General features: G+C 33.8%; 1 protein-coding gene across 1 annotated transcript; it reads right to left on the minus strand.

The window, feature by feature from the left end:
• Positions 1–27119, minus strand: LOC129254946 (cubilin-like). The gene is made up of 13 exons (XM_064107987.1): positions 26752–27119; positions 25918–26289; positions 22344–22724; positions 15421–15798; positions 13600–13977; positions 12563–12940; positions 11801–12202; positions 10761–11141; positions 9335–9519; positions 7889–8289; positions 5344–5443; positions 3963–4143; positions 1–2995 (listed from the first exon to the last, which is right to left on the minus strand). The coding sequence occupies exons 1-13, from the start codon at positions 26909–26911 to the stop codon at positions 2829–2831; spliced, it is 3864 nt and encodes a 1287-aa protein (XP_063964057.1). The 5' UTR covers positions 26912–27119; the 3' UTR covers positions 1–2828.
• Positions 27120–27442: the final 323 nt, after the last annotated feature.

Here is a 27442-nt window from a genome sequence, read left to right on the forward strand (position 1 = left end):
CACCTTTCAGATGATTTGTCTGTGGACCAAGTTCTTTTTTTTACTCTGATGGTGAGTCAAGTTTTGTTTTTTGCTAATATAGCAAGTCAAGTTTTTTTCTATAATCTTCCAGCCCCCCCCCCCCCCCCTTGGATATCAAATGGTACGTCCCTTGTTTGGCGCCCTGTCCGGACCCGCTGCGGAAATACTTATACTTCATGTTCATAGGCACATACAGGTAAATCATATAGAGGAAAGTACATATCACTGCCATACGCAGCATGGGGGCATTTTTTCCTTTAAATTTTCACAAAATTTTCCAAAAGTGTGCACTAAAGCTTTCAATTTTTTACTTTTGAAAATACAAGCGTCTCTGTGACCTGCACGGTCGCTTCGCTCCTTTTTTTTTTAGTTTCTTCAAAAAAATTTACGCGTCTTTCCCCCTAGGAAAAAGAAGTCCGCGTAAAGCCTTGCTCGCCATGAGTCGAGACCAAAATTTGATACAGATATTTTTTTTCGCATTCCCGAACACCAGGATTCAGAAACGACATATACAGTGTACTGACTAATTCAAGAGTGGCATATTATTTTCGCAATCACTACGGTGAGATGCTTTCTACAACGCACTAATTCCTTTGAAAATGCAAGTAAAACCACGATGAACAGCCTAAAAGTTTTCTCGTCGAAAGTTGGTGGACCGGGACAGCAGATCGTCCGAAGATTGCAATTATGTAGTTGTCCACGGTCCAGGAGGGCACTGCTGTGTTGATTCACTGATTTTCGACAAAGGCTATCATCGAAGGCTTTTGACAAAAGATTCTTTGCATTATTGAAGCGTCTGCGCAGTGATTGCGAAATTTCTCTAATGTCAATGAAAGGGATGAGGATTACAAATTTGCATTCCTAGCCTTGTCGTTACGTTTTCCAGGCCCTAGTGGACAGTTTAAAGCAGTTAAAAAAATATTAAGGGGCCGTGGAACCAGGTGGCTTGGGGGCTTCAGCCCCCTACGCACATACATGCACAATCTTGCACATATTTTTCAATAACCATGCACACAGATGTTTAAAAATATATATATATTTTAAGTAGGGGAAGTATACAATTTTTTTCGAATCTTTCGGGGGCAATTTTACTAGCTAGCTTTTGTTACATAAATGTGTGATATGATATTGTTAGCTTGCCTTCCGAAACCTTGTAATAGGGGATCAAAACCTAACCCATTTCCATCCTGAAAAGAGATATCTGACTAAGAACCTGGAACAAGCATGATGGTTGACATTCTAAGTGGTGGTGGCCTGGGGTGGTGGCGGTGGTGTTGAATTTTACGACACAATAATCGAAAAGGTGTCATTTGCCTTCAAAATATTCATATTGAAAATTGAGCATGAGAAACTTTATAGAGGGATGATTCCCTAAAAAAAAAAAAAAGTTAAAATTTATCCACGGCCCTGCCTTTGCGTGCAGTTGTACATTAAAGTTGGATGAAATCCAATTGATTTATTTGGGTAAGATGTGTATTTTAATGTAAATCTTTTCCGATTGAAAAAGAACGAAAGAGCAAAATCCCCATATGGAACAACGTTGAACAGATGAATAAAAAATACACATTGGGATAATCAATAAGTCCCAAAGAAAAGACAAGTAAATATGTAAGCAACTAAAATATTGAAGAATAATCCAAAGCGCGAAATGCATTTTATAGTAATTCGAAAGATTATTTCTTGATGACTTCGGATCGCAGTATTCTTCATGATATCAGATCGCATCCAAGAAAATCCGATTGACATTGGTCTGAAATCTTCAAGCAACTGAAATATCGAAGATCGCATCCAAGAAAATCCGATTGACATTGGTCTAAAATCTTCAAGCAACTGAAATATCGAAGAATAATCCACAAAGCGAAATGCATTTTATAGTGATTCGAAAGATTATTTCTCAATGATGGATCAGATCGCACCCAAGAAAGTCCGATCGAAATGAAAATGATGAAGAAGAAAAAAATAGCATACGTAAACCATGAATCCCAAAGCAAAGATAAGAAAATTGATAAGAAACTGAAATAAGGATAATCCGCAAAGCAATGTGCATTTAATAGTCATGCAAAATATTTTTCAATGACAGACCACTCCCAAGATCGAAGGTCCGATCGAAATTGATCCAAAGTGTTCTCGCTCTTTTTGGAAATTAACTTAAGCAATAAAGTTGGAATAGAGTTTTAATAAGTAGATTCGATTAAATTTAACATGTCGTTATTGCATACAAAATTGAACCAAAGCGCCCGAGATGTAAAGTCTGAAAGCAAATCACATTGAACAAAGGGACTCAAAATTACCGGTAATAGAACTTTGTGTTCTGCGATATAAATCAAGGATGAATATGAGCACATGTGTTTACCAATATTTATGTTTTTAATGATCTCTTCAGATGCAAACATAGAAAAGGTATTTGTTTTAGTTTTAGGGGCGAATATGACGATAAATCAAATTGGATGTAAGCTCTCAGTTTTGATAAAGAATTTTCAGAATATTGTTTGGTGACTACGATTTTAACGAACTTATCTGTATTGAGTAAACTTGAATTGTACAGTAACTTTGCGGTGTCTCTACCAGTACTCTGTTGATACTTAAGCATGGAACCCCGGAACACCTAGAACTATTTTTTTTAAAATCACGTACCTATATCGAACTGCACTATTATCTTTACATTTAATTCTAGATCACATGTATCCTTGTTTCATCTTAGGTTGGCTTTTTCTTGGAGGGAATTGTTAAAGATATTTGATGGGTTAGAAGCTAATATTTTTCATTTCCTTTTCCAAAAACTTAAATTTTCCTTCATGACATCCAGATCACTCATCATCCACATCGGTGTCCTTCACAAGGTGGTATTCATGTTGGAGCATACGTCGCTTTGGCATCATATAGAGCACTACAGCTACCATGGCAACAATCAAGCACGTGATACAGGCAAATACACCAATCAAAACTCCCGATTCCGCACTGACGACCGAATCATCTGAAAACAATTTAAAATGAAACAATCGTATAGATTCATAAGGAAACAATTTTTAAAAGAAGGCAATTATATTTTGTATATTTCTTTTAAGAATGAGAGCTGTGAGGGTTTTTTTTTCATCCCATGCAGCTGTTTCCATCAATTTTACAGAGCTCTGCTTAGCAACAAACTTAAAATTGAAAGTGGGGGTCATCTTAATTAATCATTTAAAAAAAGACCGTGCTATAAGTAGGTAAGTTTTATATCTTATATGTTTTAATTTTCCCCTGTAAAACTTGGAAAATTCCCCGCAAATTCAAAAACATCTTTATAGGAACTACGGCAGCTATTACTCTGTGGAAAATGACGTCACTATCGTAGCTATAAAAATGAATATTTGATTTAAAGCAAATACTAAATAACATTTATTAAAACGATTATAAACAATGATAAAGGCTGTTCATGTATAAAACAACTGCCTTTGTAAAAAAAAATCGCTTTAACTACAGCCATAGTTTAATATTGATTTGACTTTAAAAATCTGTTCTGCAAGGTGCCACCAGATTCTTTTATATTTTATAAAAATATATCCCAGAAAAAATTAATATAAAAAGGTGAAATAAAGTGATCGTAAACACTATCTGAATTCAATCCCGTACACTGGCATGTGTTGTATTAATCCCTTGAGCAGGAGGTTTAGTAAATGATGATTTTTCAATTACAGATATCTTCAAAGTGTCCGCACGGATTTTTTTTTTATCTTCGTTGTTGTACAACTTCATCCTCATCCATAAGTTCATTTTTTTTTTTAAATAATGCCTTTGTAATGTTAGCCTTTGCCTTAAAAATAAGCATTACCCAAACGTCAAATGTCACATCTATTTTTTTTTAACTACAGGTAGTACTTTTTATCGATTTCCCCTCATTACCCCCTTCTCCATTTCTTCCAATCAACTTGTATTTGTGTGGTGAGTTTAAGAGAAATTACCATGGCTTTCTGCTGTAAGAGAGGAGTGAACTGTTGACAAAGGTCCATTAGAGATAAGATGAGGCGTTGAACTAGTTCCACGGGTGTGGCGGCTACCACGTCTGAATCGACTTTGACATCCTTGAGCGCATCGAGATAATGGTTCATCATTGCATACAAGTACCTCGCAGTGGAGGAAGACCTATACCGAAAAAGAAATCACAAATTTGCATTATTTTTTTTCGAATTAGTGTGTGTAGACCAAATAAACCCACTTTATCTATCTTAATTGTCTCAATTATATCATCCATTACAAATAGTGTCGTAATGAACCACATATTTTGAGGGGGTCATAGCGTATCGGCCAAAATTTATTATTTTATAAGTTGCAAGTGAGCAAAGCAAGTGAGCAAACAATTTGATATTTTTGTTACAATAATCCAATTTTGTTATCGATTTTGACATATATTCACAAAATAATATCATATTTCACTCTCTAATTTCTTGGTCGGAAAAAATGGGGGGGGGGGGCAAACGCCCCCAAACACCATCCTTCTGTACGCCACTGCTGACAAATAGAATCAATCAATCAACTCGTAATGCAAAATAATTCGTGTGTAGTACATTTATATGTATTTTCGATCCGAACGAAATACCTTAAGTATCCTTTTGAGTTTATAATAATAAAATAAAAACATTATTATTCAAGATAAACTTTCTTCGATGTGAACATGTTTTACGATGTTGACATATTCAATGATTTACATATTGAATAACCGAACTCCCTTTAAAGCAATTTACTCTTTACACATCTAGGAAGAAACAGATGCGCCAAATGCAATCTTGCTTCAAACCTATTATTAATGTCGATAGTATTAATGATAAAAAAAATATAATGATGATATTACTTACAATAACGATAATAATAATAAAAATAATCATAAAAAATGAACATGATAATGATTAAGTGGTAATCATGAAGTTAGTATGAAAAATACTTTGGTAAAAAATAAATTAATGGCAATAAGTATGTGCATCAAGAGCGTCATACTGAATACCTTATTCTCAAGGCGCTTTACATTGAAATATTTTATGGTAACCTGTCCTGGGGGTGTTTAACAAAGTTGAGAGTTAAGTATGACTTATAGTCGTACTTAAATGTCCATTTGCGTGCCGAATAAAAGGCATCACCGCATTGGTCAAATCATGCTAAGTTGACGCGCGCTACTGCGTATTATTAATCAATTTGTGCCATAAATAATCATGTGCCCGTAAGCACTAAGCATGACTTTAATGAAAAACCCCCTGGTTTAGTCCAAGATAAAGCAAATCTTCTTTTTTAAAGCGTGTGCTATTCACGCTAATGCTAAAGACAAAATAAATTTATGGCACATTGACCCACCTGTGGATTTTCATCAATGAATGTGAAAGCATCAATGACAAACTTAGCGAACGAAGGATCAGAAGAGTGTATCATTGCCATGGTGGGATCATCTGGGCATCTAAGATAATCAAATAAAAAAAGATATAATATTATAAATACTACATTATTCGAGGAGACTATACCGACACCTATTTCATTTGGGGGGGGGGTGATGTTTGATTCCTTCTATCTTTTAAGATGAATCTGGAATCTTGTTGTTAGTCACAGATTGAGAAGCTACTGTTTCTTTTTTCTTAGGAAAGACGGCTAAAACGTTTAGTCAGTTTGAGCTGAATAGCGCTGCATTATGCTTTCCGTTTCAATAGGCTGACAGCTCAGCGAGCCTTTTTTGACCAGTAAATATGAAAATGTGTCCACTTTTGGTATTACATATTAGTGTTTTGTTTGTGTGTGTAACCGTGAAAAGTGTGTACTGAGTGTATTTTTAAAAACGTGAATAAATAAATGATTATTTACCTTTGTAGATTGAACACTACGTCACCAGCCGAAAACGGTGATGTGGATTAAACTTATCAAAATCGTGGCAAGTTTTAGTTACTTTTAATTGAGATAACGTTCATTTTGAAAGTTTTGTCTATTGATAGGCCTAACTTCACTGAACTTAAGCCTAAAATTCCGCTCAGAACTATTAATTTCCATAAGGAAATTGCAGTTTGGGGCATTTTATTTAATTCAAAAGGAACTATTAAAATGCATATCACTTTGATATCTTTAATTATCATCTTCCAAGTAATGGAATATGTCATCCCTTTCCCATCAAAACAATTACACACTCGTCTACCACAAAATGTGTGTAAAAAGTAATTTACACCTAAGATGTAATAAATATCAGTTCGATGGAATGGAATTAAACCATACATCATACCATAGACCACACACGTAATTCTCAAATATTTTTGTCATAACATTGTTATCACTGTGTTGTTTTCGAAGTATTCCACAATTAGTATGACTTTCATTCAATTATAAACATACCGATCAATCAAGACAATGGTGAAATCAATTTATTATTACAAGGTTACCAATATTTCTTAAATGGGTTGTTGAAAACACACAGACTAAAAATGATCTAGTATGAATTTATGAATAACAAAGTGAATAATTAACTAAATATATACACAAATATCTAAATTAATACATTAATTTATGCACCCTGAGTCATTCCCGATATCTTCGTGACCGATGGTTGATCAGCATGATCAATCGGCAAGTTAAATAATATGAATATTCAACACCAGTGAATGCACATCGGATAAAATACTAAATTAAGAATAGGTGTATAAATATGAATAAAGAAAATACAATATGAATGAAACGAAATTAATAATACTCTACAGTGCGTCCCACAAAAAAACGAAACCTAGATTTATCGATGATTTAGCATAACTTAATCACAAATACAATAGACAAATGACCTACCATTGTAAAGCTTATAATCTACTCTTCCATTGAAATTACTTAGATTATTTCTCATTCACGCATGAGTGAGCAAAAATATGAAGAGGGGGATTTCAAAAAGTCACTTGGCGGACTGTATCCGAGTTTCAAAAAGAAAACCACATTTTTAAATCAGTTCAGATGAAAGAGGAGATTCTAAGCTTTACATTGGTATGTCATTTGTCTATTGTGTTCATGATTAAAGGACACGTCCACCCCAACAAAAAAGTTGATTTGAAAAAAGGAGAAAAATCCAACAAGCAAAATACTGAAAATTTCATCAAAATTGGATATAAAATAAGAAAGTTATGACATTTTAAAGTTTCGCTTAATTTCACAAAACAGTTATATGCACATCCTGGTCAGAGTGCAAATTGGCAGACTGATGACGTCACCTACTCAATATTTAATTTGTATTTTATTACATGAAATATGAAATATTCTAATTTTCTCCTCCTTGTCAAGTGAAAAAGTTTTATTTCTCCCTGAACATGTGCAATTACCATTATTTTAACAGTTTATGGTTAAGTTAAGTTGGTCCTTATTGTCAAATCTGTAAAAATTGAAATATTGTATTATTCAAACAATAAAAAACAAAAGAAATAGTGAGTGATGGACATCATCGACTCTCTCATTTGCATATCGCTGAGTTGCGCATTGAACTGTTTTGTGAAAAATAAGCGAAACCTTAACATGTCATAACTTTCCTATTTTACATCCGATTTCGATGAAATTTGCAGCGTTAAATATGTTTGTTTGATTTTTCTCTATCGATTCAAATCAACAATTTTCTTGGGTGGACTTGACCTTTAAGTTATGATAAATCATCGCTAAATCTCGGTTTCGTTTTTTGTGGGACGCACTGTATATATATATATATATATATATATATATATATATAGTGCGTCCCATATATATATATATATATATATATATACTTGTAAATAATTCAGCATCATTTATATATATATATATATATATATATATATATATATATATATATATATATATATATATATATATATATATATAAATATATAAAAAAATGAGAAACTTTAATCCATACCCATTAGTAAGAAAGTTATAACTCTTTTGATCATTCGGGTAGTAAGATGGTGTAGCCCAGCAGTTCTCGATAAAGACAGACAAGCCAGCTACTGATGTCAGATTAACTGCAAAGTAAAGATGTTCTCCAAGGATAATCTCGCCTTCGTTATCATCCGCGAATTCGTCGAAAGTTGCATCTGCGTAGCGATCGAGTCGAAGTGAAAAGTCACCGTAACCTGTTTCGTTGAAGACTATTTCACCAGTCTTAGGAACGAAGGAATCGCCCAGAAGCCGATGCCTATCAAGCTCGCATGCGACAGGTATCTTAAGGATATTCTCACGAGTGATTACCGTGCCCAGGATTGGTCGAGGTGTGTGGTAAGTTACCATGTTAGAGTAGATAATTTTCGTATCGGTTTCCTAAATGATTCATAAATACAAAGATAACAAGTAAGGTAGAAAATGAGGACGTTGGTGTTAATATTGGTGATAATTGAGAAACCTGATAACAATCAACAGCACCTATCGCAACTTATGATAACGATCTACACAGCAAAAACTGTGGTGTTAACCGGTGTACATAGAGGACCACACCAGTTATTTTACACCGGTGTTAAATTGGTGGTGTTAGTTTTACACCTATAGGTGTTATTACAACACCTATGGTTGTTAAATTTACACTCTTTGGTGTTATGTTCAATCTCTAGGGTGTTATTTTAACACCTCAGGGTGTGGTCCTCTATTAACACCAATTGGTGTCAGTTTTAACACCGCAGTTTTTACAGTGTATACATGACACATTCATACACTTGTATGTTATGTCATCACATTAATTTTTGTTGTTGCTTGTGGTGTCTGATAATGTATTTTGTTGTGTATAACTCATGAGAAATATATAAGATCAATCAATTTAAAAATTAACAAGAATTACGAATGATACTGATGCTGATGTGTTCATCTACGTGTAGTAAGACTTTCCAGGCATTCACGATTTTTTTTTAAAACCCTGAAGCCAACTTCATTCAATTCAATGAAATCTCGTGTTATGTCATCACATCATTTTTTTTTATTTAATCATTTTTCTTTGTATGTATTTTATCATAAGAAATGAATCATATCAATTAATTAAATAATGACGAGAACAAATTATTAATACTATCAATACCAATCAATGATTGGTAAGACTTTCTAAGCATTTACTATAAGGCCAATAATTTCAATTCAATAAATGACAATGCAGCGTTTGATAAAAAGATACCAAGCATCAGATTTGGATGCAACTCAATTTGAAATCTTCGTACCTTCGTTATCCCCTTATCTTACTCCGTTGATATAACTGGTAAATCGTGGATATTAGGGCTCTTCATGAACATCAGACATAAAGTATATATTTTTTACTTAGATTTGTCTATCACCTGATCACATATGAAAATGACCGCAAAGGATTTGAAAAATATCATGTCACCTTTAGCCTGGTTGAGCACCTGTTGTATCTGGTGTAGAGTACGATTTGATTGTTGTTATGGTCCCTCCCTGTGCATCCATCATCATGAACATTCTCAAAATGGATATCTTCCGAATGGGTTCCGTTTGCAAGAAGCCTCCTGTCCAGGTAGACCGTCATAGATGAACTGTCACACTCCACATCGACTGCCCTGGAAAATATCATTAATTCCAAACCATCATTTAAAAATTCGGCGTTTCTTCAGGTTTTGTAGATGATACAAGTCTTTAGAAACTCTGGTACAAATTCTTAAGAGAAATTGCACTCTGAAATAACGTTATTTAAACATAGGACCGCATGTAGGTTTGAAAAAATGCAGACTTTCGTTTAACAAATAAAAGGGCGTTGACTTTTGAGTAAATAATTATTGCAAAATTAAAGGTACTGTGCGAGCTCAACTTTCACTTGAATGATTTTTTTTAAGCATGACACGAAAGTCACAATCTATTTTTGTAAGTATGTTCGTAAACAGATCATGATGACAGGGATGCAATTACTCATCAATCAAATGATCACTATATTTGAAAAATGAAACACTCAATTTAAATTTATAGTTTATTACTAGACGTTGTTTTAAAAATAGAAACATTACAATTATCGGGAAAGTAAATAGATACGGAACAAGAACAGCTAAACCAAGCAAGGTTCAAATCATTTTGTTTGAAACTGTTCGCAACAAAAATCTTGATTTCGATAAAAAAGTTCTACTTTCCAATAATGATATTGTTATCGAATTAAAAAATATATGATGATAATTGAATGTTTATTTTGTTTACTGATCAATTAAACAAATTAACTGATGCTGGGTATGACAAATTAATTTCCACTTACCAGGCGTCCCCATGGCATCGAGATGGCGATAGTTAATGTTGATCAGAGAGTTAATTAGAAGAAATGGTCAACATAGAAAGAGAAAGGGCGAGGCAGAAAATGGCTTGATTAAAGGTAAATCTCTTAAAAGACTCAAAATGCTAATGAAATAAGAAGTTAACTAGGCCTACTTTCGCTGAAATAATATTCTACTATTTGTAATAAACTCTATTTAATCACGTGGATAAACAGTGATTTATAATGCTACGTTTATCATTTTTTTGGACTTTCAACAAAAATGAATAATAATAGACTTAAATTAAATCAGATTTGATAATTGTCATCAAAGATCACATTTTCATAAAATCTTCCAATATTCAATCACCGGTATGAATGTATATTATTTTATGAATTAGGCTTGTAATTTCCAATTTGTTTCTTCTTTTTGTGCTCTGTTTTATTTACAAAGTGCTACTGACAATTTTACCATCCTAAATAACATTTTCATCAGTGGCGATCGCATAAATATTATTTCATTAGACAGAACTAAAAATCTTGTTGTATTTTGAAAATATACCTTCAAATACACAGCTAATGCCGAAACTAGCTCCTTTGCCAGAAGTCCCAAAATTGTTGTAGTAGTACACAGTCATAGTGTTGCTGCTTGAAACCGTACTACTCGGTGTGTTTGAGCCAGTTGAATGTTGAATCACCGAATATCCGGTATTCGGGCCATCGTGTACACGAATATATCCGGACGAGTCAAGCCCGAAGTCGTTAAAATCGATTCGAACTGCCGTTTGGCTGGGGCATTGTATAAACCACGAGCACGCGTAGTAGTTACCGCTAACATATTGGTAATCGGGTGTATTTAGTTGGATGCTACTATCTTCATCAGTCAATTTAATAGCGCTACCACATGAAGACATCGGTTCCATATTTTCCCATGCTGGATCTCCTACACATAACAATAAAAAGGACAACCGACAAAAATGATCCGGCAGTTTACTGCGATGCGGAAAACGGAGGGAAAAAGTCACCGAATTCATGAAGAACACAGAATTTCAACAGAAAGAGCATTTTTAGGCCAACAAGTTAAAGTACCGGAAATGACGGTGAAAATCATGAAAATCAAATCAAAATTCAATGAAACAAAACTGTAGACAAAACCATTTTGAAGTGTAAAACATGCCTTGTGTTTGCCAAGCTTGCTCGACATAGAAACTTCCATTTTACAAAGATTTTCACTATTTACTACTGCTTTAAACTCTATTTTGAACAGTTATAAAAAAAAATAGCTCTTACCAATTAGGTAGCAGAATTAGAATTGGTTAAGATCAGATTATCTTTACGTGTATTCTGAAAAATAACTGCCTGCTGATAATAATAGAAAAGACAACTAAATGAAAAATTATGTACTACAAATTATGACATTTTCATATTATGTCTTAGAATGGTCAATATTTTTTTATTTAATAACAAACTGTAAAGACAAACATCTTACTTCAATGTAAAAAAAATACGATGTCAGCTTTATATCAACATTAACATAAGTTGCGACATTTTTTCTGACACGTAGAATATTAGACATATAAATTGAAGAAATCAAATACGAACCTGACGGAACAATGAAAGCATTAGCTATTATCCCGCGTTGTTTTGTTACGTCACTCCAGTCAGCATCGTCGTAATGCACCGTTAGTCGATTACTTGATGATTGAATGGGTGCTATTCCCGGGAGTGAACTCGCAGATATGGCAGCCAACCGATTGGTTGTTGAATAAATATCATCATCATCATAGACAAACAAACGGGAACCAGAGAAAGTGTCAAAATCGTTGAAAAGCAATGAAATTCGGTATCCATATGGGCATGTGAAATACCAGAAACACGCGTAGTCATCATTGGCAACCTCCACAGGATAGGTGGGTGTTTGAAATGAGATAGATGGTGAAGAATCGTCCAGGTGTACCGTCTGACCACAAGAATCAATGCCCTCCGAATTCCAGGATAATTCGTCTGAAGAAAATGAGGTAAGCACACGATTTTGAGATGTTTTAATTGAAGGATTAGATATAAACAAAATTAAATAGATTCATCAATAGAGAAAGAGATATTTGTGGTGGGGTCTTATGATTAGGCAGTTCAAGTATCATTCAAGAAGGATTAGATATAAACAAAATTAAATATATTCATCAATAGAGAAAGGGATATTTGTGGTGGGGTCTTCTGATTAGGCAGTTCAAGTATCATTTTAACATAGACTTCGGTTTCTTCATTGAGTTCTTATGTATTTAGTTCTTACACAGTAAACAAAAGTATAAAAACACGAGTTAAAGTTTGTTACCGCAAAGGAATTATGATTTAGATGTAGCCTACCTGTTAGTGCGACATCCATGGCAAAGCCTCGCCCATTTTCAGTATTCGATGTATCATCGAACTTTACAGAGAAGCCTCCTCTTGTTGAAACCACTGTAGAATCACTGACATTACCACGTAGATTAGATATCTGGTAGTTCTGTGACCAACTACGGCTATGGTCGTATATATGTACGTACTCGTTCTTAGTATGCATATCGTGTACGCTTATCTCGACTTCCTTGCCAGAGGGACTTGTAACATACCACCAACAGTCTATCAAGACATTAGCTGAAGAACCTTGATAGTACAGTGGAGTAGTGATGCTGACTCTGGGGATACTAGTACTCAAATGAATCTCTCCGCCACAGGAACCCGAAATATCCGAAGGCAGTTCATCTGATTGTGTACGGGAAGAAACATGAATGTAAATTTGTTGTTTATGGATTAAAGCGTGTTTGAACCCATTGTTAGTTCTTTATTCCATTCGTTCCAGAAACCGTCTTAAAGTCTATTTCATAGGTCCTTAATTAACTAAGAACTTCTCAGAAAGCCCATCAGTGATGCGATGTAAATAAAACCTGGATATTTTGCTTTATGATAGCCATGGTGGGCCTATATAAACAGTGTTATGCTATATGTTATAAATTTACCAAATTGATCGATTTACCACCCCCCCCCCCCCGGGTTGATTTCCGATTGCCGCACAAATACTACCCCATGTTTCATTATGGTATATCTTTAAAATTAAATAATGGAAGCCATAAAATCATAGAAAATAATTATGCAATCATGCATCAGGAAGAGACATATAACAACCAATGCTTTCTATATCATTTTACTTAAATTTAAATTATTGTGTGTTATGAGGGAATTAATTAGTGGAAATAGTCACGATAATCTTCAGAAATCAATCCTTACAACAGCAATAAAAATAAGCATCCCCCTATATAGCTAGTAATAGTTAGTTTATTTATTTGTAAAAAGCCCAGTTTAATTGATTGCGTTATGTTTTGTTTTTATTTTTAGAGTACGCCTAAGCACTCAATGTAGCTTACCTATAATCTTCGCTTCGAACAGAAACCCGGGACCGTTATTATCATATCCAAAGTCGTCGTATTCAACTGTCACTCCTCCGCGCGAAGACACGACATTAACAGGGGATTTTAGTTGTCCAGAAAGCTCAGATACACGGTACGACGTCGATGTCGGGTAGTCATAAATTTCTATTCTCTCACTGGTTCCGGTTAACATATCTAAAACCGTAAGGTGGACCTGCTTTCCTGAGGGGCTTGAAATATACCACCAGCAGTCCATGTAAACATAGGCTAGAGAGGTCTGATAGTAGTATGGGGTTGAAAAGGTAGCATTTGGTGAAGACTGTGTCAACGGGATTGTGCCACCACATGATGCCGAGGAAGAATAGTACTGGGTATCTGCCATGGGGGATATTAGTTACAGATAAGAGGCCGTTTCATGAACAGTTATACTTATTATGGCAACTATACCATGGTATCAGGGCTTAGCAACCAATCACGATCACGAGTTTCAAAGTACTAGTTACAAATTTTTATGAAAAATGTCCCTGGCCTATGTGATAGTAGGATGTGATGTACACCTTAATGTACTTGGAACAATTTTTTCTTTTTCTAATTTTGTAATTTTCTGTATAATATTATGTATGTTTCTTTTAATGTGAAATAAATAAAATGAAAAATATTGATTACTGGTGAATTTTCAGTAAAACTATTCAAAATGAATTCTACGGTAATCTCCTGGCACTCGACAGCCAGCAGCTCCCCTATCGCCTACAGCAGTTAAACAAAATTAGTAGACTCTTTATATTGCAAATAAAATAGCTATTCATATTATAATCAATGATACAGACTTCTTGACACAATTAATTTTTCTTGAATAGAAAAAATCGAAAATTTAAGAATTTAATACTTTTCAGCATGGACAGTTTGTGTACAAGTTTAATACTAAAACATCACTTGCTCCAAATAAGAAGCATGTTCATTGAAAGGCATATTCTGATACATGACATCAGCCGATATAAACCAAGACTAGGGGCCCGTGACACAAAACTTAGCAATGATCGTAAAACATTTTTCTAGGATTGATTCCATTGACTACAATCAATCGTAAAACTCAAGCGTACGATTAATCGCTAACCTTTGTGTTACGGGACCCTGTTACTGTTCGTTTTATATGAATGATTGCGCTGAGTGTCGTTTTCGTAAAATTTCGTCAGAACACGTGTATGATTGTATTTAAGATGCACATAATCAAATTAATAGTGATCAATTCATCAAAAGAACACTGGCGTTTATCGTCAGTCTCTTTGTATGGCCATGATTTAAGCAGTATATAATCTCATAGACATTTCTTTGCAAATCGTCTAAAAAAATATCAATCTGCAACAAGAATCTAATTGAAGTTTTCAAAATGCAAACGCATGTACGCCGCCCACTTTAGATGACGTTATAGAATCCTTGCTGGTAAATTGGACAATGATAATTGCAACGTTTCTAAACGTAATAATAAACTTTCAATCTGTCTATGATTCATAATTTTTTTTTCTTCCAATAAATGCTTTTTAGTACACAACCTCGCACAGTAAATTCCATTGACGTTTCAGTAATTTCTGAATCAGCTCTTCCCAAATAAGAGAAAATATATATGGCATATGCTGAATTGTACGCTAAAAAGAAACGAAAAGTAAGCCTTCTATCTTTACCATTTATTGTGCCCCTTGTGCTGAACAATCACGTCATTGTTTATTACACAATTAGATGTTTCTAGTAGCTATTCGCAAATCGGCTTCAGTGAAAAAAATTCTTAATTAAAAACAATGTAATATCATGAAGGGCCGATACCTCTTTGAATGAATTGTGCCAGGAAGCCTCTTCCGTTGTTACCCGAGTAGTCGTCATAGTGTTCAATCGTCCATCCACCACGTGAAGATACCACAGATGATATATCAACGTCAAAGTCCCCACGTAGATATGAAATTATGTAGCTGGTAGATAATGGGTAGTCATAGAGAGACAACCATTGATTTGGAATTTCTACTTCCAACCAAGTAATCTCTACCTCATTTCCCGAGGAAGCATACACGTGCCAATAGCACCGCACATAGGCATTTGACGATGGTTGGTAGAAGAAGTATGGAGAGTTTAGTGTAAAGTTTGGCATCAAGTCGTTCAGTCTTACGGTACCCCCGCATGACCTTGGGCCCACAACCGTAGTCGCATCTATAAAATATAAATTTCAGAACGAATGAATAATTTAACTGGTGTCGTGAACGTGATTATAGAACCTTGGGGAACCTTCATCATATACAAATGTGTTGGGAAGGATAGAAATGTATGAGGCGCCGAATGTACCAATATTATATAGAACAATTATTTGTTATATAATCATTATTTATTAAATAATAACTATTATTTATATATAATTTACATTTTATTTGTAAATAACTACTATTATATAAAATATAATTTCTAATTATTTATATATAATTCCAAGTAATACTTCATTATTTGTAAATAATAATAGTTCGACATTCCATTATTTATAAATAATGATTATTTGTTTTTCATTATTTATAAATAATGATTATTTGTTTTTCATTATTTATAAATAATGATTATTTGTTTTTCATTATTTATAAATAATGATTATTTGTTTTTCATTATTTATATATAATGATTATTTGTTTTTCATTATTTACAAATAATGATTATTTGTTTTTCATTATTTATAAATAATGATTATTTGTTTTTCATTATTTATAAATAATGATTATTTGTTTTTCATTATTTATAAATAATGATTATTTGTTTTTCATTATTTATAAATAATGATTATTTGTTTTTCATTATTTACAAATAATGATTATTTGTTTTTCATTATTTATAAATAATGATTATTTGTTTTTCATTATTTATAAATAATTTGTTGAGTTTTCCATTATTTATAAATAATGATTATTTGTTAAATAATGAAAACGTCTACTTCATTATTTATAAATAATTTTTTCGAGTGCACCATTATTCTCATTATTTATAAATAATCATTATTTAATGTTCGAGTTTTCCATTATTTATAAATAAAGATTATTTGTTAAATAATGAAATATCTACTTCATTATTTATAAATAATAATTTTGTTTCAATATCCCATTATTTATAAATAATCATTATTTATAAACAATTTTTACAGTTTGCCATTATATACAAATAATCATTATTTATATACAAATAACCATTATTTATTAAATAATGCCATTATTTATTAAATAATGCCATTATTTATTAAATAATGGAAAACTCGCTATAACATGCAAATGTGGGACCGCCCATGATATGAATATTCATGATGCGATTTCCTTTTTCGTGATTTTTCTTCACAAATTTTTGTCCATTTCCTCTTCATAATGACATTTCTTGAAGCAATTTTCTAGGGATATGGTCTGATTGTAATATTCTTCATTTTCTATATAACTTCGTCTTCGTAGAAATATCAAAAAGTGTAATTTTATACGATTTTTCCTACAGTTCACAATCCCCATAGGCGCGCGTGTACGGTAGGGACAACCGGTGAATCGACGGAGTGCTCTTCATCGAAATACTACGTTGGTTGGTCCCCGGAAGTGGCGGGCGGAATTTAGCCCGAATCCTCGATGGAAGTCGATCAAGTGCATATGAGCTGAGAGAGTGAAATATCAGTGTACTTGTACAGGCCCTTCTACTTTTTATAAATATTTCTTGTTGCTTTTTTTGTTAAGTTAATTTTTCCTGGTGTAGAGATAAGTTTCAGTTCTAATAATGCACTTCAAATACATTTTGGAGTGTCTGTTTGAGGCGTTTGGGGCGATTTCACCCTGGCCCCAAAATGCTCGCAACGACAATACGGGGGCATGATGACCCCTAAATTTTTAAAAACTTATTTTTCTATTGAAAATTATCACAAAATTCACCAAAAGTGTGCACGAAAGCCTTCGTATTTCACTTTTAAAACTCCGAAAAGTGCCCAAATGACAAGCTTGGTCGCTTCGCTGTGTCGCTTGATCAACTTGAGAACGTTTACGCGTCTGCTCCCCCCCCCTCCTCCGAAAGAAATTCTGTATACGGCCATGCTCTAAAGAGCCTGGCACATTGATTTATGTATACTTTCATTTTCATTATTTTTATCTCATTATCAACATGGCCTTACGCAGAATTTTTTCCAGGGGGGCCGGGGCCGGAGCATGACGCGCGTAAACTTTCTCAAAAAAATCTTGAAAGCGAGACAGCCACGGGACCAAGCCCAAATGACAAGCTTTGTCGCTTCGCTGTCTCGCTTTCAACTTGAGAACGTTTACACGCGTCTGCCCCCACCCCCCGAAAGAAATTCTGTGAACGGCCATGCTCAAAAGAGCATATGGCACATTGATTTATATGTACTTTTCATTTTCATTATTTTTATCACATTATCATCATGGCCTTACACAGAATTTTTACCGGGGGGGGGGGGGGGGGCAGCTATAGGACGCGCGTAAAGTTTCTCAAAAAAATCTTGAAAGCGAGACAGCGACGCGACCAAGCTCAAATGACAAGCTTGGTCGCTTCGCTTTCTCAAGATTTTTATGAGAAAGTTTACGCGCGTCCTGCTCCCCCCACCCCCCCCCCCCCCCGGAAAAAATTATGCGTAAGGCCATGATGATAATGAGATAAAAATAATGAAAATGAAGTATACATAAATCAATGTGCCAGGCTCTTTAGAGCATGGCCGTATACAGAATTTCTTTCGGAGGAGGGGGGGGGGGGGAAGCAGACGCGTAAACGTTCTCAAGTTGAAAGCGACACAGCGAAGCGACCAAGCTTGTCATTTGGGCACTTTTTGGAGTTTTAAAAGTGAAATACGAAGGCTTTCGTGCACACTTTTGGTGAATTTTGTGATAATTTTCAATAGAAAAATAAGTTTTTAAAAATTTAGGGGTCATCATGCCCCCGTATTGTCGTTGCGAGCATTTTGGGGCCAGGGTGAAATCGCCCCAAACGCCTCAAACAGACACTCCAAAATGTATTTGAAGTGCATTATTAGAACTGAAACTTATCTCTACACCAGGAAAAATTAACTTAACAAAAAAAGCACCAAGAAATATTTATAAAAAGTAGAAGGGCCTGTACAAGTACACTGATATTTCACTCTCTCAGCTCATATGCACTTGATCGACTTCCATCGAGGATTCGGGCTAAATTCCGCCCGCCACTTCCGGGGACCAACCAACGTAGTATTTCGATGAAGAGCACTCCGTCGATTCACCGGTTGTCCCTACCGTACACGCGCGCCTATGGGGATTGTGAACTGTAGGAAAAATCGTATAAAATTACACTTTTTGATATTTCTACGAAGACGAAGTTATATAGAAAATGAAGAATATTACAATCAAACCATATCCCTAGAAAATTGCTTCAAGAAATGTCATTATGAAGAGGAAATGGACAAAAATTTGTGAAGAAAAATCACGAAAAAGGAAATCGCATCATGAATATTCATATCATGGGCGGTCCCACATTTGCATGTTATAGCGAGTTTTCCATTATTTAATAAATAATGGCATTATTTAATAAATAATGGCATTATTTAATAAATAATGGTTATTTGTATATAAATAATGATTATTTGTATATAATGGCAAACTGTAAAAATTGTTTATAAATAATGATTATTTATAAATAATGGGATATTGAAACAAAATTATTATTTATAAATAATGAAGTAGATATTTCATTATTTAACAAATAATCTTTATTTATAAATAATGGAAAACTCGAACATTAAATAATGATTATTTATAAATAATGAGAATAATGGTGCACTCGAAAAAATTATTTATAAATAATGAAGTAGACGTTTTCATTATTTAACAAATAATCATTATTTATAAATAATGGAAAACTCAACAAATTATTTATAAATAATGAAAAACAAATAATCATTATTTATAAATAATAATAATAATAATAATAATAGCCAATTTTTATAAAGCGCTTTTCCCTGAATGGCTCAAAGCGCGTTACAGCATATTATTACCCCGGTCATTGGATTCATTACAATCCCGCACGAAAAGTGCACAATATTCACTCCCTGGGGAGCATTCCTTGCATTCATCGCAGCCTCATTATGGCGCTGGCAAAATCAAACATACAATATCTTTCGCATCCTACCGGGTACCCATTTAGCACCTGGGTCGAGAGTGGCAAAGTGTGGATTAACGCCTTGCCAAAGGACGCTAGACCGCGGTGGGATTCGAACACACGACCCTCTGTTTACAAGGCGAGAGTCAGAACCACTACACCACGGCTCTTCCAATAATGAAAAACAAATAATCATTATTTGTAAATAATGAAAAACAAATAATCATTATTTATAAATAATGAAAAACAAATAATCATTATTTATAAATAATGAAAAACAAATAATCATTATTTGTAAATAATGAAAAACAAATAATCATTATTTATAAATAATGAAAAACAAATAATCATTATTTATAAATAATGAAAAACAAATAATCATTATTTATAAATAATGAAAAACAAATAATCATAATTTGTAAATAATGAAAAACAAATAATCATTATTTGTAAATAATGAAAAACAAATAATCATTATTTATAAATAATGGAATGTCGAACTATTATTATTTACAAATAATGAAGTATTACTTGGAATTATATATAAATAATTAGAAATGATATTTTATATGATAGTAGTTATTTACAAATAAAATGTAAATTATATATAAATAATAGTTATTATTTAATAAATAATGATTATATAACAAATAATTGTTCTATATAATATTGGTACATTCGGCGCCTCATAGAAATGTACCCGCTCAGTATCCGCCTGCTTTAACCCATTGTGTCTGAGCCGACGACAAGAAAATGTGTTTTAAGGACGTTCCACAGTTATGTTTGTGCGCATTATGATCTGCGCATAGTTTACACTCTGCGCGCTGACGTCACAATGAATGAACAGGTGATTAATTAGCTGCAGGTTTGAGCTGATTTTTCTCATCTTCTGCACTTTAACTGCAGATCCTATGTGTTATTTCATGAAACTAAAAAATTGAATTATTCCATGGACCATTCAAAAAAATTTCTGTACAATTTCAAAATACTTTACTCTGCAGTGCTGCCAAGAATCACGAATATTACCCCGAGTTTGAATAAATGGTAGAGTGGTTTTGATTTTTCTTCACATAGATACAAAGCATTCGGCGCATTTTTGGTGTTTTAAAAAGCACATTTGCTCTAATAAAAATGCTAATAGTTTAAAAACAAGCACATGAACCCCTATTTTTTAATGTTTGTACCTCTTAGGTATACCTTCCTCTACAACTCTGCAAATTTTGGTGAAAATGACATGGATTTTGAATAAAGTGCAGCATATATTGTACGTTTGTAGTTTGTTACTGAAATTTCACATTTTTTAGATTGGGATTTTGTTATCTTTTACGCCATTTTTAAGAACTGGCAGTGCTGTTAAACTTAAAATTGCAAACAAATAGCACTATAAATAGATTATCCATTCTAATGATACAATTATTAACTCTCTTGCGAAATTTGATGACTTTTTCATGTATTTTGACTGAGTAATAGAGGTTTAAACTTTAAACTCATTGTAGTAATCTTGGGCGGTCTAAAAATGCCAAATTCGTTTGAATGCGCAATTCTTAAGAATATCAATTTGGGTGAACTTTGAAGCTCTATAGCAAAAAATCAAGCACATGGACCTATGTTAATTTTTGCATATTTCGAATATTAAGGTTCTAAAGTATCTATGAGCAAAGTTTGGTGAAAATGACATGGATTTCACTTTAACTGTGGAACGTCCTTAAACAGGTGTTTCAACTATTCATACATTTTAATTTGGCGACAGTTTCCCGGAGCAACAAGATAAAGTCATCTGCTAACTTGTTAAGTTCTTAGTGAAGCATTAGTACGCTTGGTGAGCGTTACATGTATCAGCAAAAAGAAATAACCATTATTCGAATAATATTTAAAAAAAAAAAATTTGCAGAAAATGTGCATCAAAAATATTAGTCTAAGGAAATGCATAGTGTACAAAGAACGACATTTCTAAAACTTGAGTTTTCAAGTTTGAGACATTATAGTTTAGTTAAATAGTAATATAGTCACTATGTTTTTCGTCCTGGAGATGGCTTTAAATGACTGTATAAAATATTTCTTTCTGGAATGTTTAAAGACTAGTGCTTTCTTTATACATAATATGCTAAATCACGTATTTTGCAATTTTTCAATTTTGGGAAAAATGAAAAAAACTCATCAACCAAGTGACCTATTCATACGTCATAGATAGTATCAGACTGTAGGAATTTTTTTTTTTCAAATGGCACTAACTTGTGGCGTTTGAAAGTTTGTATTTCATAAAAAATGGCGGCCATTTTGAACACCATCTTGGATTTTGAAGCTTTCGCAAATTTGTTAGTAGAAATCTTCAATATTGTTTCCTATACTTTAAGCTAGTAAATAATTATGGTCCATTTCGTTCGTAAGAATATAGTGGAATGAATTTAAAAAGTAAGCTAGATGTTGGGGCTCGACCCTCCGCTTAATACCAAATGTTTTACATGTATGTCTGATATATCCATTATGCATCTTAAATTGAATATCATTTTAGAAATATCATCATCATCATATATCAAAAGAGAAATAACTTTGTGACTGCTGATATCACCGTTAAACCCAACAAGTATACTAGGAATCCTGATGGATAATAATACCTGAAAGTGAGACGTTGGCGAGGAACCCTTTCCCGTTCATACCAGAGCTGTAATCGTATAGACGAATCGTAATGGCTCCATGGGTAGACACAAAAGGCGACAGGTCTGGATCAACATTTCCTCGGAAATAAGACACTAGGTAACCATAGGAATCATATGAGTAGTCGGATACGTACAAATATTCACTGGTTGTCTCGATATCGAGCCATTCAAGCTGCACTTCTTTACCTGCTGGACTCGTCACGTACCAATAACAATCTGTTTTCCCGCTAATTGGCTGCTGACTGTAGTAGTATGGGGAGTTAAGGACAAAGTGATCCTGATAATGATCAAGTTCTACTCTGCCGCCACAGGTTTGCTGCCCAACAACTGGATAATCGTCTGCAATAGAGTTTGTATAAAGAGATTTTATATTTGATTTGTTAAGCCTAATTTATGACAAAAAATGGCGTTTGGACGTGACTGTGTATTAATGTCATTTGTTACATAAAAGATGAATTGTCACAGAGATTATTTTCATTTATTCAGTTATCAATAATTTCAGAGATTAATTGCAGATGAAAATTAATCATAACCAGTTTGATATAAGAACAGCATATAATTACACTACGCAAGTAAAAAAGAAAGTTCTGGATTTCTCAATTAAGTCTTGTCACAATTAACACTCCATTTGATAGTATATGATAGTAGGTTTATTCTTGTTACATAATAATAATAATAATAATTACATCTGACTAAGGGCCTTTTCAAAAGTTACAAAGCGCTATACAAATATCAAAAACAAATACAATCGGTAAGAACTTAAATAAAACTACACAAAATAAAAACTTCTTGCAATATATCAACACAAATGAGATATGAGCATCTTTTTAAAACATATTAATAGAAGGACATTGTTTAAGTTTATGAGGTAGTGTATTCCGGTATTTTGGGACAAACACAGAAAATGACCTATCACCCATTGATTTGAATATCCGGGGGATGTGAAGAGGAATATGTGATGACCGAGTGTTGCACATTGGTTGGCGAACTGTTATAGGAGGTCTTGCTAATGGTGGAGCTTTCTCATTGAGACATTTGAATGTGACAGTCATATGCTCAATTCGATATTTTACTTTCAGCCAGTGTAATTCTCTTATCAGGGGGGGGGGGTGTATATGATGGTTGACAGTAAATGACCCTTGCTGCCTTATTTTGTAATTTCTGTAGACGATTTAGGTTATGAGAGGTGACACTCGAGAATTTTAATAATCCAATCTAGACGTAACCAGGGACCTAACAGCAATATGACATGTATCCTTATCAATAAACTTTCTAATTTTATTAATATTTCCAATGTGGTAACTAACTTAGACACACTTTATAGTAACTTGATCTGACATTGTCATGTGTGTATCTATAACACAACCAAGAATACGAATAGAGTCTGGGTACAAACTTATCATTATTACTATTATTATGAAACTTGTGTTGAATTAAACTACTCAGACTTGATTTTATTTTTGGAAGCTCAGATACCGGCGCGGCGGGGCGCCGGCCAAGTGACTTTTTGGTATCCTTTCTTAAAAGTATGTTTGCTTACTCATGTGTTAAAGAGGAATCAAGTAAGTCTTACCAGATGAAAGAGAAAACTCTAAGCTTTACAGTGAAAAGTCTATTGTATTTGTGATGTAGTTATGATAAATCAGTGATAATTATTATTTTTGCATTGAAATACTAAATTCTGTAATGCCATTTAAGCATTATTTGTATTGGTCTTTTAAAGAAATGTGGAAATAAATGAATCAATCAATTCTAGGTTACGTTTTTCTTGGACGCACTGTATAATATATATTGATTTTCCTCATTAAGTGTCTTATCCAATGCTGATCCCGGTGGGCTCTACGTCAGACCATGACATATCACTACGGACACAGTTTCGATAGAGCTTCCGATTTTCCCCATTAAGTGTCTTATTCGAGAGTTTGCAGTTGAATTGAGTACTCCGTTGGCTCATATCTTAAACTCATCTTTCCATCTAGGCGTTTTTCCTCAAATGTGGAAGTATGCTGAGATCATTCCTGTTCCTAAGTCTTCCCCACCAACAATCAACGAGTTAAGACCAATTGCATTGACATCATTTTTTGCGAAGATTGCGGAAACATTTATTGCAAAATGGCTTTGGGAAGATATTTCGAACATAATTGATCAAAATCAGTACGGAATCAGAAGAGGAATTTCTACATGTCACTATTTGATTGGGTTGTTACATTAATTATTTAGGAATGCTGATAAACCTAAGTCAATATCAACAGTCATACTGACGGATTTTTCGAAAGCTTTCGATCGGATAAATCACAACATTCTTATTACTAAATTATGTGAAATGCATGTTCGACCTTGTGTTATATCTTTGGTAGTAGATTTCTTAAGTAATCGTCAACAAACTGTGAAGTATAGGAGCCAGTTATCGAAATCAAAATGCAGTGTCACGGGTGTACCTCAGGGTACCAAACTTGGTCCCATTTTATTTTCGATAATGATAAATGATGCCTGTGGTGATAGTATTTTGTCATATTTTAAATATGTAGATGACTTAACCATGGTAGAGTGTAGAATGAATAATCAAACTTCACAAATACAAACTGAAATTGAATTACTCGAATCAGTGGTATGGAACTCAATGCATCAAAATGCTCTACAATGTCAATTTCATTTTCAAAACAACCTCTTCAACCGCAAGTGATCTATATAAATAACACCCAATTGCAATGTGTAACCACGGTGAAAATCCTAGAAATTACAATTCAGAATGATTTAAAGTGGAATGCTCATGTAACCGAAATAATGAAAAAGAGCAATAAAAAGTTATACATGCTAAGAAGATTGAAAGCTTACAATCTACCTGAATGTGATTTGTTAACAGTGTATATAGGGTATGTAAGACCAGTCCTAGAGTATTGTATACCTCTGTTCGCCGCTTCTCTTACTTTGAAACAGATAAAAGTTATTGAAACTGTCCAGAAAAGAGCATGCAAGATAATATTGGGAACCAAGTATCTATTTTATGACATGGCTCTAAATACCTTAAATTTGACATCGCTTGAAAGTCGAAGAGTAAAACTTACCACAGATTTCGCTTTAAAGTTAGAAATGAATCAATTGTACAAGAACTGGTTACCTCCACTGAAAACAAACACTTTCAATTTACGACATATGAATAAATATAAGGAGATTTCATGTAAAACAAAAAGATTTCAGAACAGTGCTCTTCCAAGTCTGACAAGATTATTAAATAAGTACCATGGTAATCAAGTTTGACATTTGTGTAATGAATGTGCAATATTGTATTATCTATCATTTTATTTTTTTATCCATTTTAACTCCATTTTTAACTGCACATATGTAATTTTAACTTGTATATTCATTGTTTATCTTAGTAATTTTGATTATTGTTATATATTGGCATTGTGTAAACATGTACAATTCAGTCTGTGACTGCCAATCATGTTTTTTGCAATAAACCTGAATTGAATTGAATTGAATTTTACATGAAGTTTGGGCCTATTTATCAATTACAGGGAAATCAGCTCACCTGTAATGCTTATTGAAAAAAGCGACGACTCATCTTCTTCATAACTATCGAAATGGGTATTTAGGGTTCCCGAGTTCTGCGAGAAAACCCTGTCTTCAGGCATGACAGATGGTTTACGGAAGATCGAGACCCTTTTACTGCTGCTGGTGCTAGAACCATCATAGACGTGCAAATATCCTGCATTTAGCTGATGAAACTGAACCTTCAGACGTCGTCCAACTGGACCAGTAAAGAACCAGTAACTATCCATATTTCCATCGTCCTCATAAGTAGAGTTCATGGTCTGAATAGTCAGCGATGTCAAATTGTCATTCAATTCAATGATTCCACCGGATGAAGGAATAACGCCTACATCATTGGGTTGCAGATGATCTAGGATATAAATACGAGTGCAATGAAAAAAATATATATATGATTTTGAATTTACTATATTTATCGATACTTCTAAGGAACCAACGGTTTGGGTTATGAGAACTCTACAAAGTGGATTTGGTGCTTTAATGAGACACATTCATTATGAAGATGGAAATTGATTGGACATATTCTTAGAATGGATACCCAGAATATCACAAGTGTAGCTCACCACTGGATACCTGAAGGGAGAAGAAAGAGGACGACCCAAGACCGCATGACTCAGAACAGTACTTGGGAAACTATACCACATCCTGTAAAAAGTTGAAATGCGAGAGTTTCCAGATCTAGGTCCAGGACCGAAAGAAGTGGAGGACATTCTTTGCTGCCCTATACATGCCAATAGAGGCATAGCGGACAGAAAGTAAGTTTTATCATGTTTTACTTGCTCATTTTGTTAATATCAATCAAAGATATTTTTACCTGTGAAGCTGACTTTAACACCGAAAGAGGAATCTGAAACCGAATTGTAGGCGTCGAAATGGATCCTGACACTGGAATCAGATACAATTGAATGTGGGGCTCTATTCCATTGTCCGTAAGAATAGAGGTGGAATATTAGCCTTCCTGTCGAATCAAACATCCAGATACGATCACTTTGATCTAGTGTTTGCCAATCGTAGAACTCCACTACAACCGCCGTGTTTGTTGGACTATTGATGTACCAGTTGCAATATGCAGCGCTGCCAGATGGGTAGGCATTTGTGACTATGAACTGAGAGGTCGGAGAGTTGTGGTCGAGATTGATAGTGTCTCCGCACTCGCCTGGAATGGCTGCTTCGATTGACAGTTCACCTGCATAGAAATAAATTGTAATTGTTTGTACATTCAAAGGAATGTCTAAAGTAATACACAAATAAATCATTCCAACATTAAGAGACCTGTAGTGTCATGTAATTGCATACTGCAATTTTAACGTGTGTTCATTCTAATGTACAGTAAGGTATTTTGATATTCTTATAAGATCCTTATAAATTCAAAATAATATTGAATAACTGAATGAATTAATAAAGTATGTCAATAATATCAGAAACATTTTCCATTATATATTTCTAAAAATAAATCATTAGATGATTAAAAAAATAATTGACAATCACACCGGTTCGTATCATAG

Source organism: Lytechinus pictus, chromosome 2, assembly GCF_037042905.1.
Source record: "Lytechinus pictus isolate F3 Inbred chromosome 2, Lp3.0, whole genome shotgun sequence".
Classification (NCBI taxonomy): domain Eukaryota; kingdom Metazoa; phylum Echinodermata; class Echinoidea; order Temnopleuroida; family Toxopneustidae; genus Lytechinus; species Lytechinus pictus.

Coding starts and splice junctions, on each gene's coding strand:
- LOC129254946 (XM_064107987.1), bottom strand. CDS start 26,911: ATGTTTGATTCGACAGGAAGGCTAATATTCCACCTCTATTCTTACGGA. Junction 12,203..12,562: donor CATGGATGTCGCACTAACAG/GTAGGCTACATC, acceptor CATTTTCTTCAG/ACGAATTATCCTGGAATTCG. Junction 2,996..3,962: donor TCTTACAGCAGAAAGCCATG/GTAATTTCTCTT, acceptor AATTGTTTTCAG/ATGATTCGGTCGTCAGTGCG.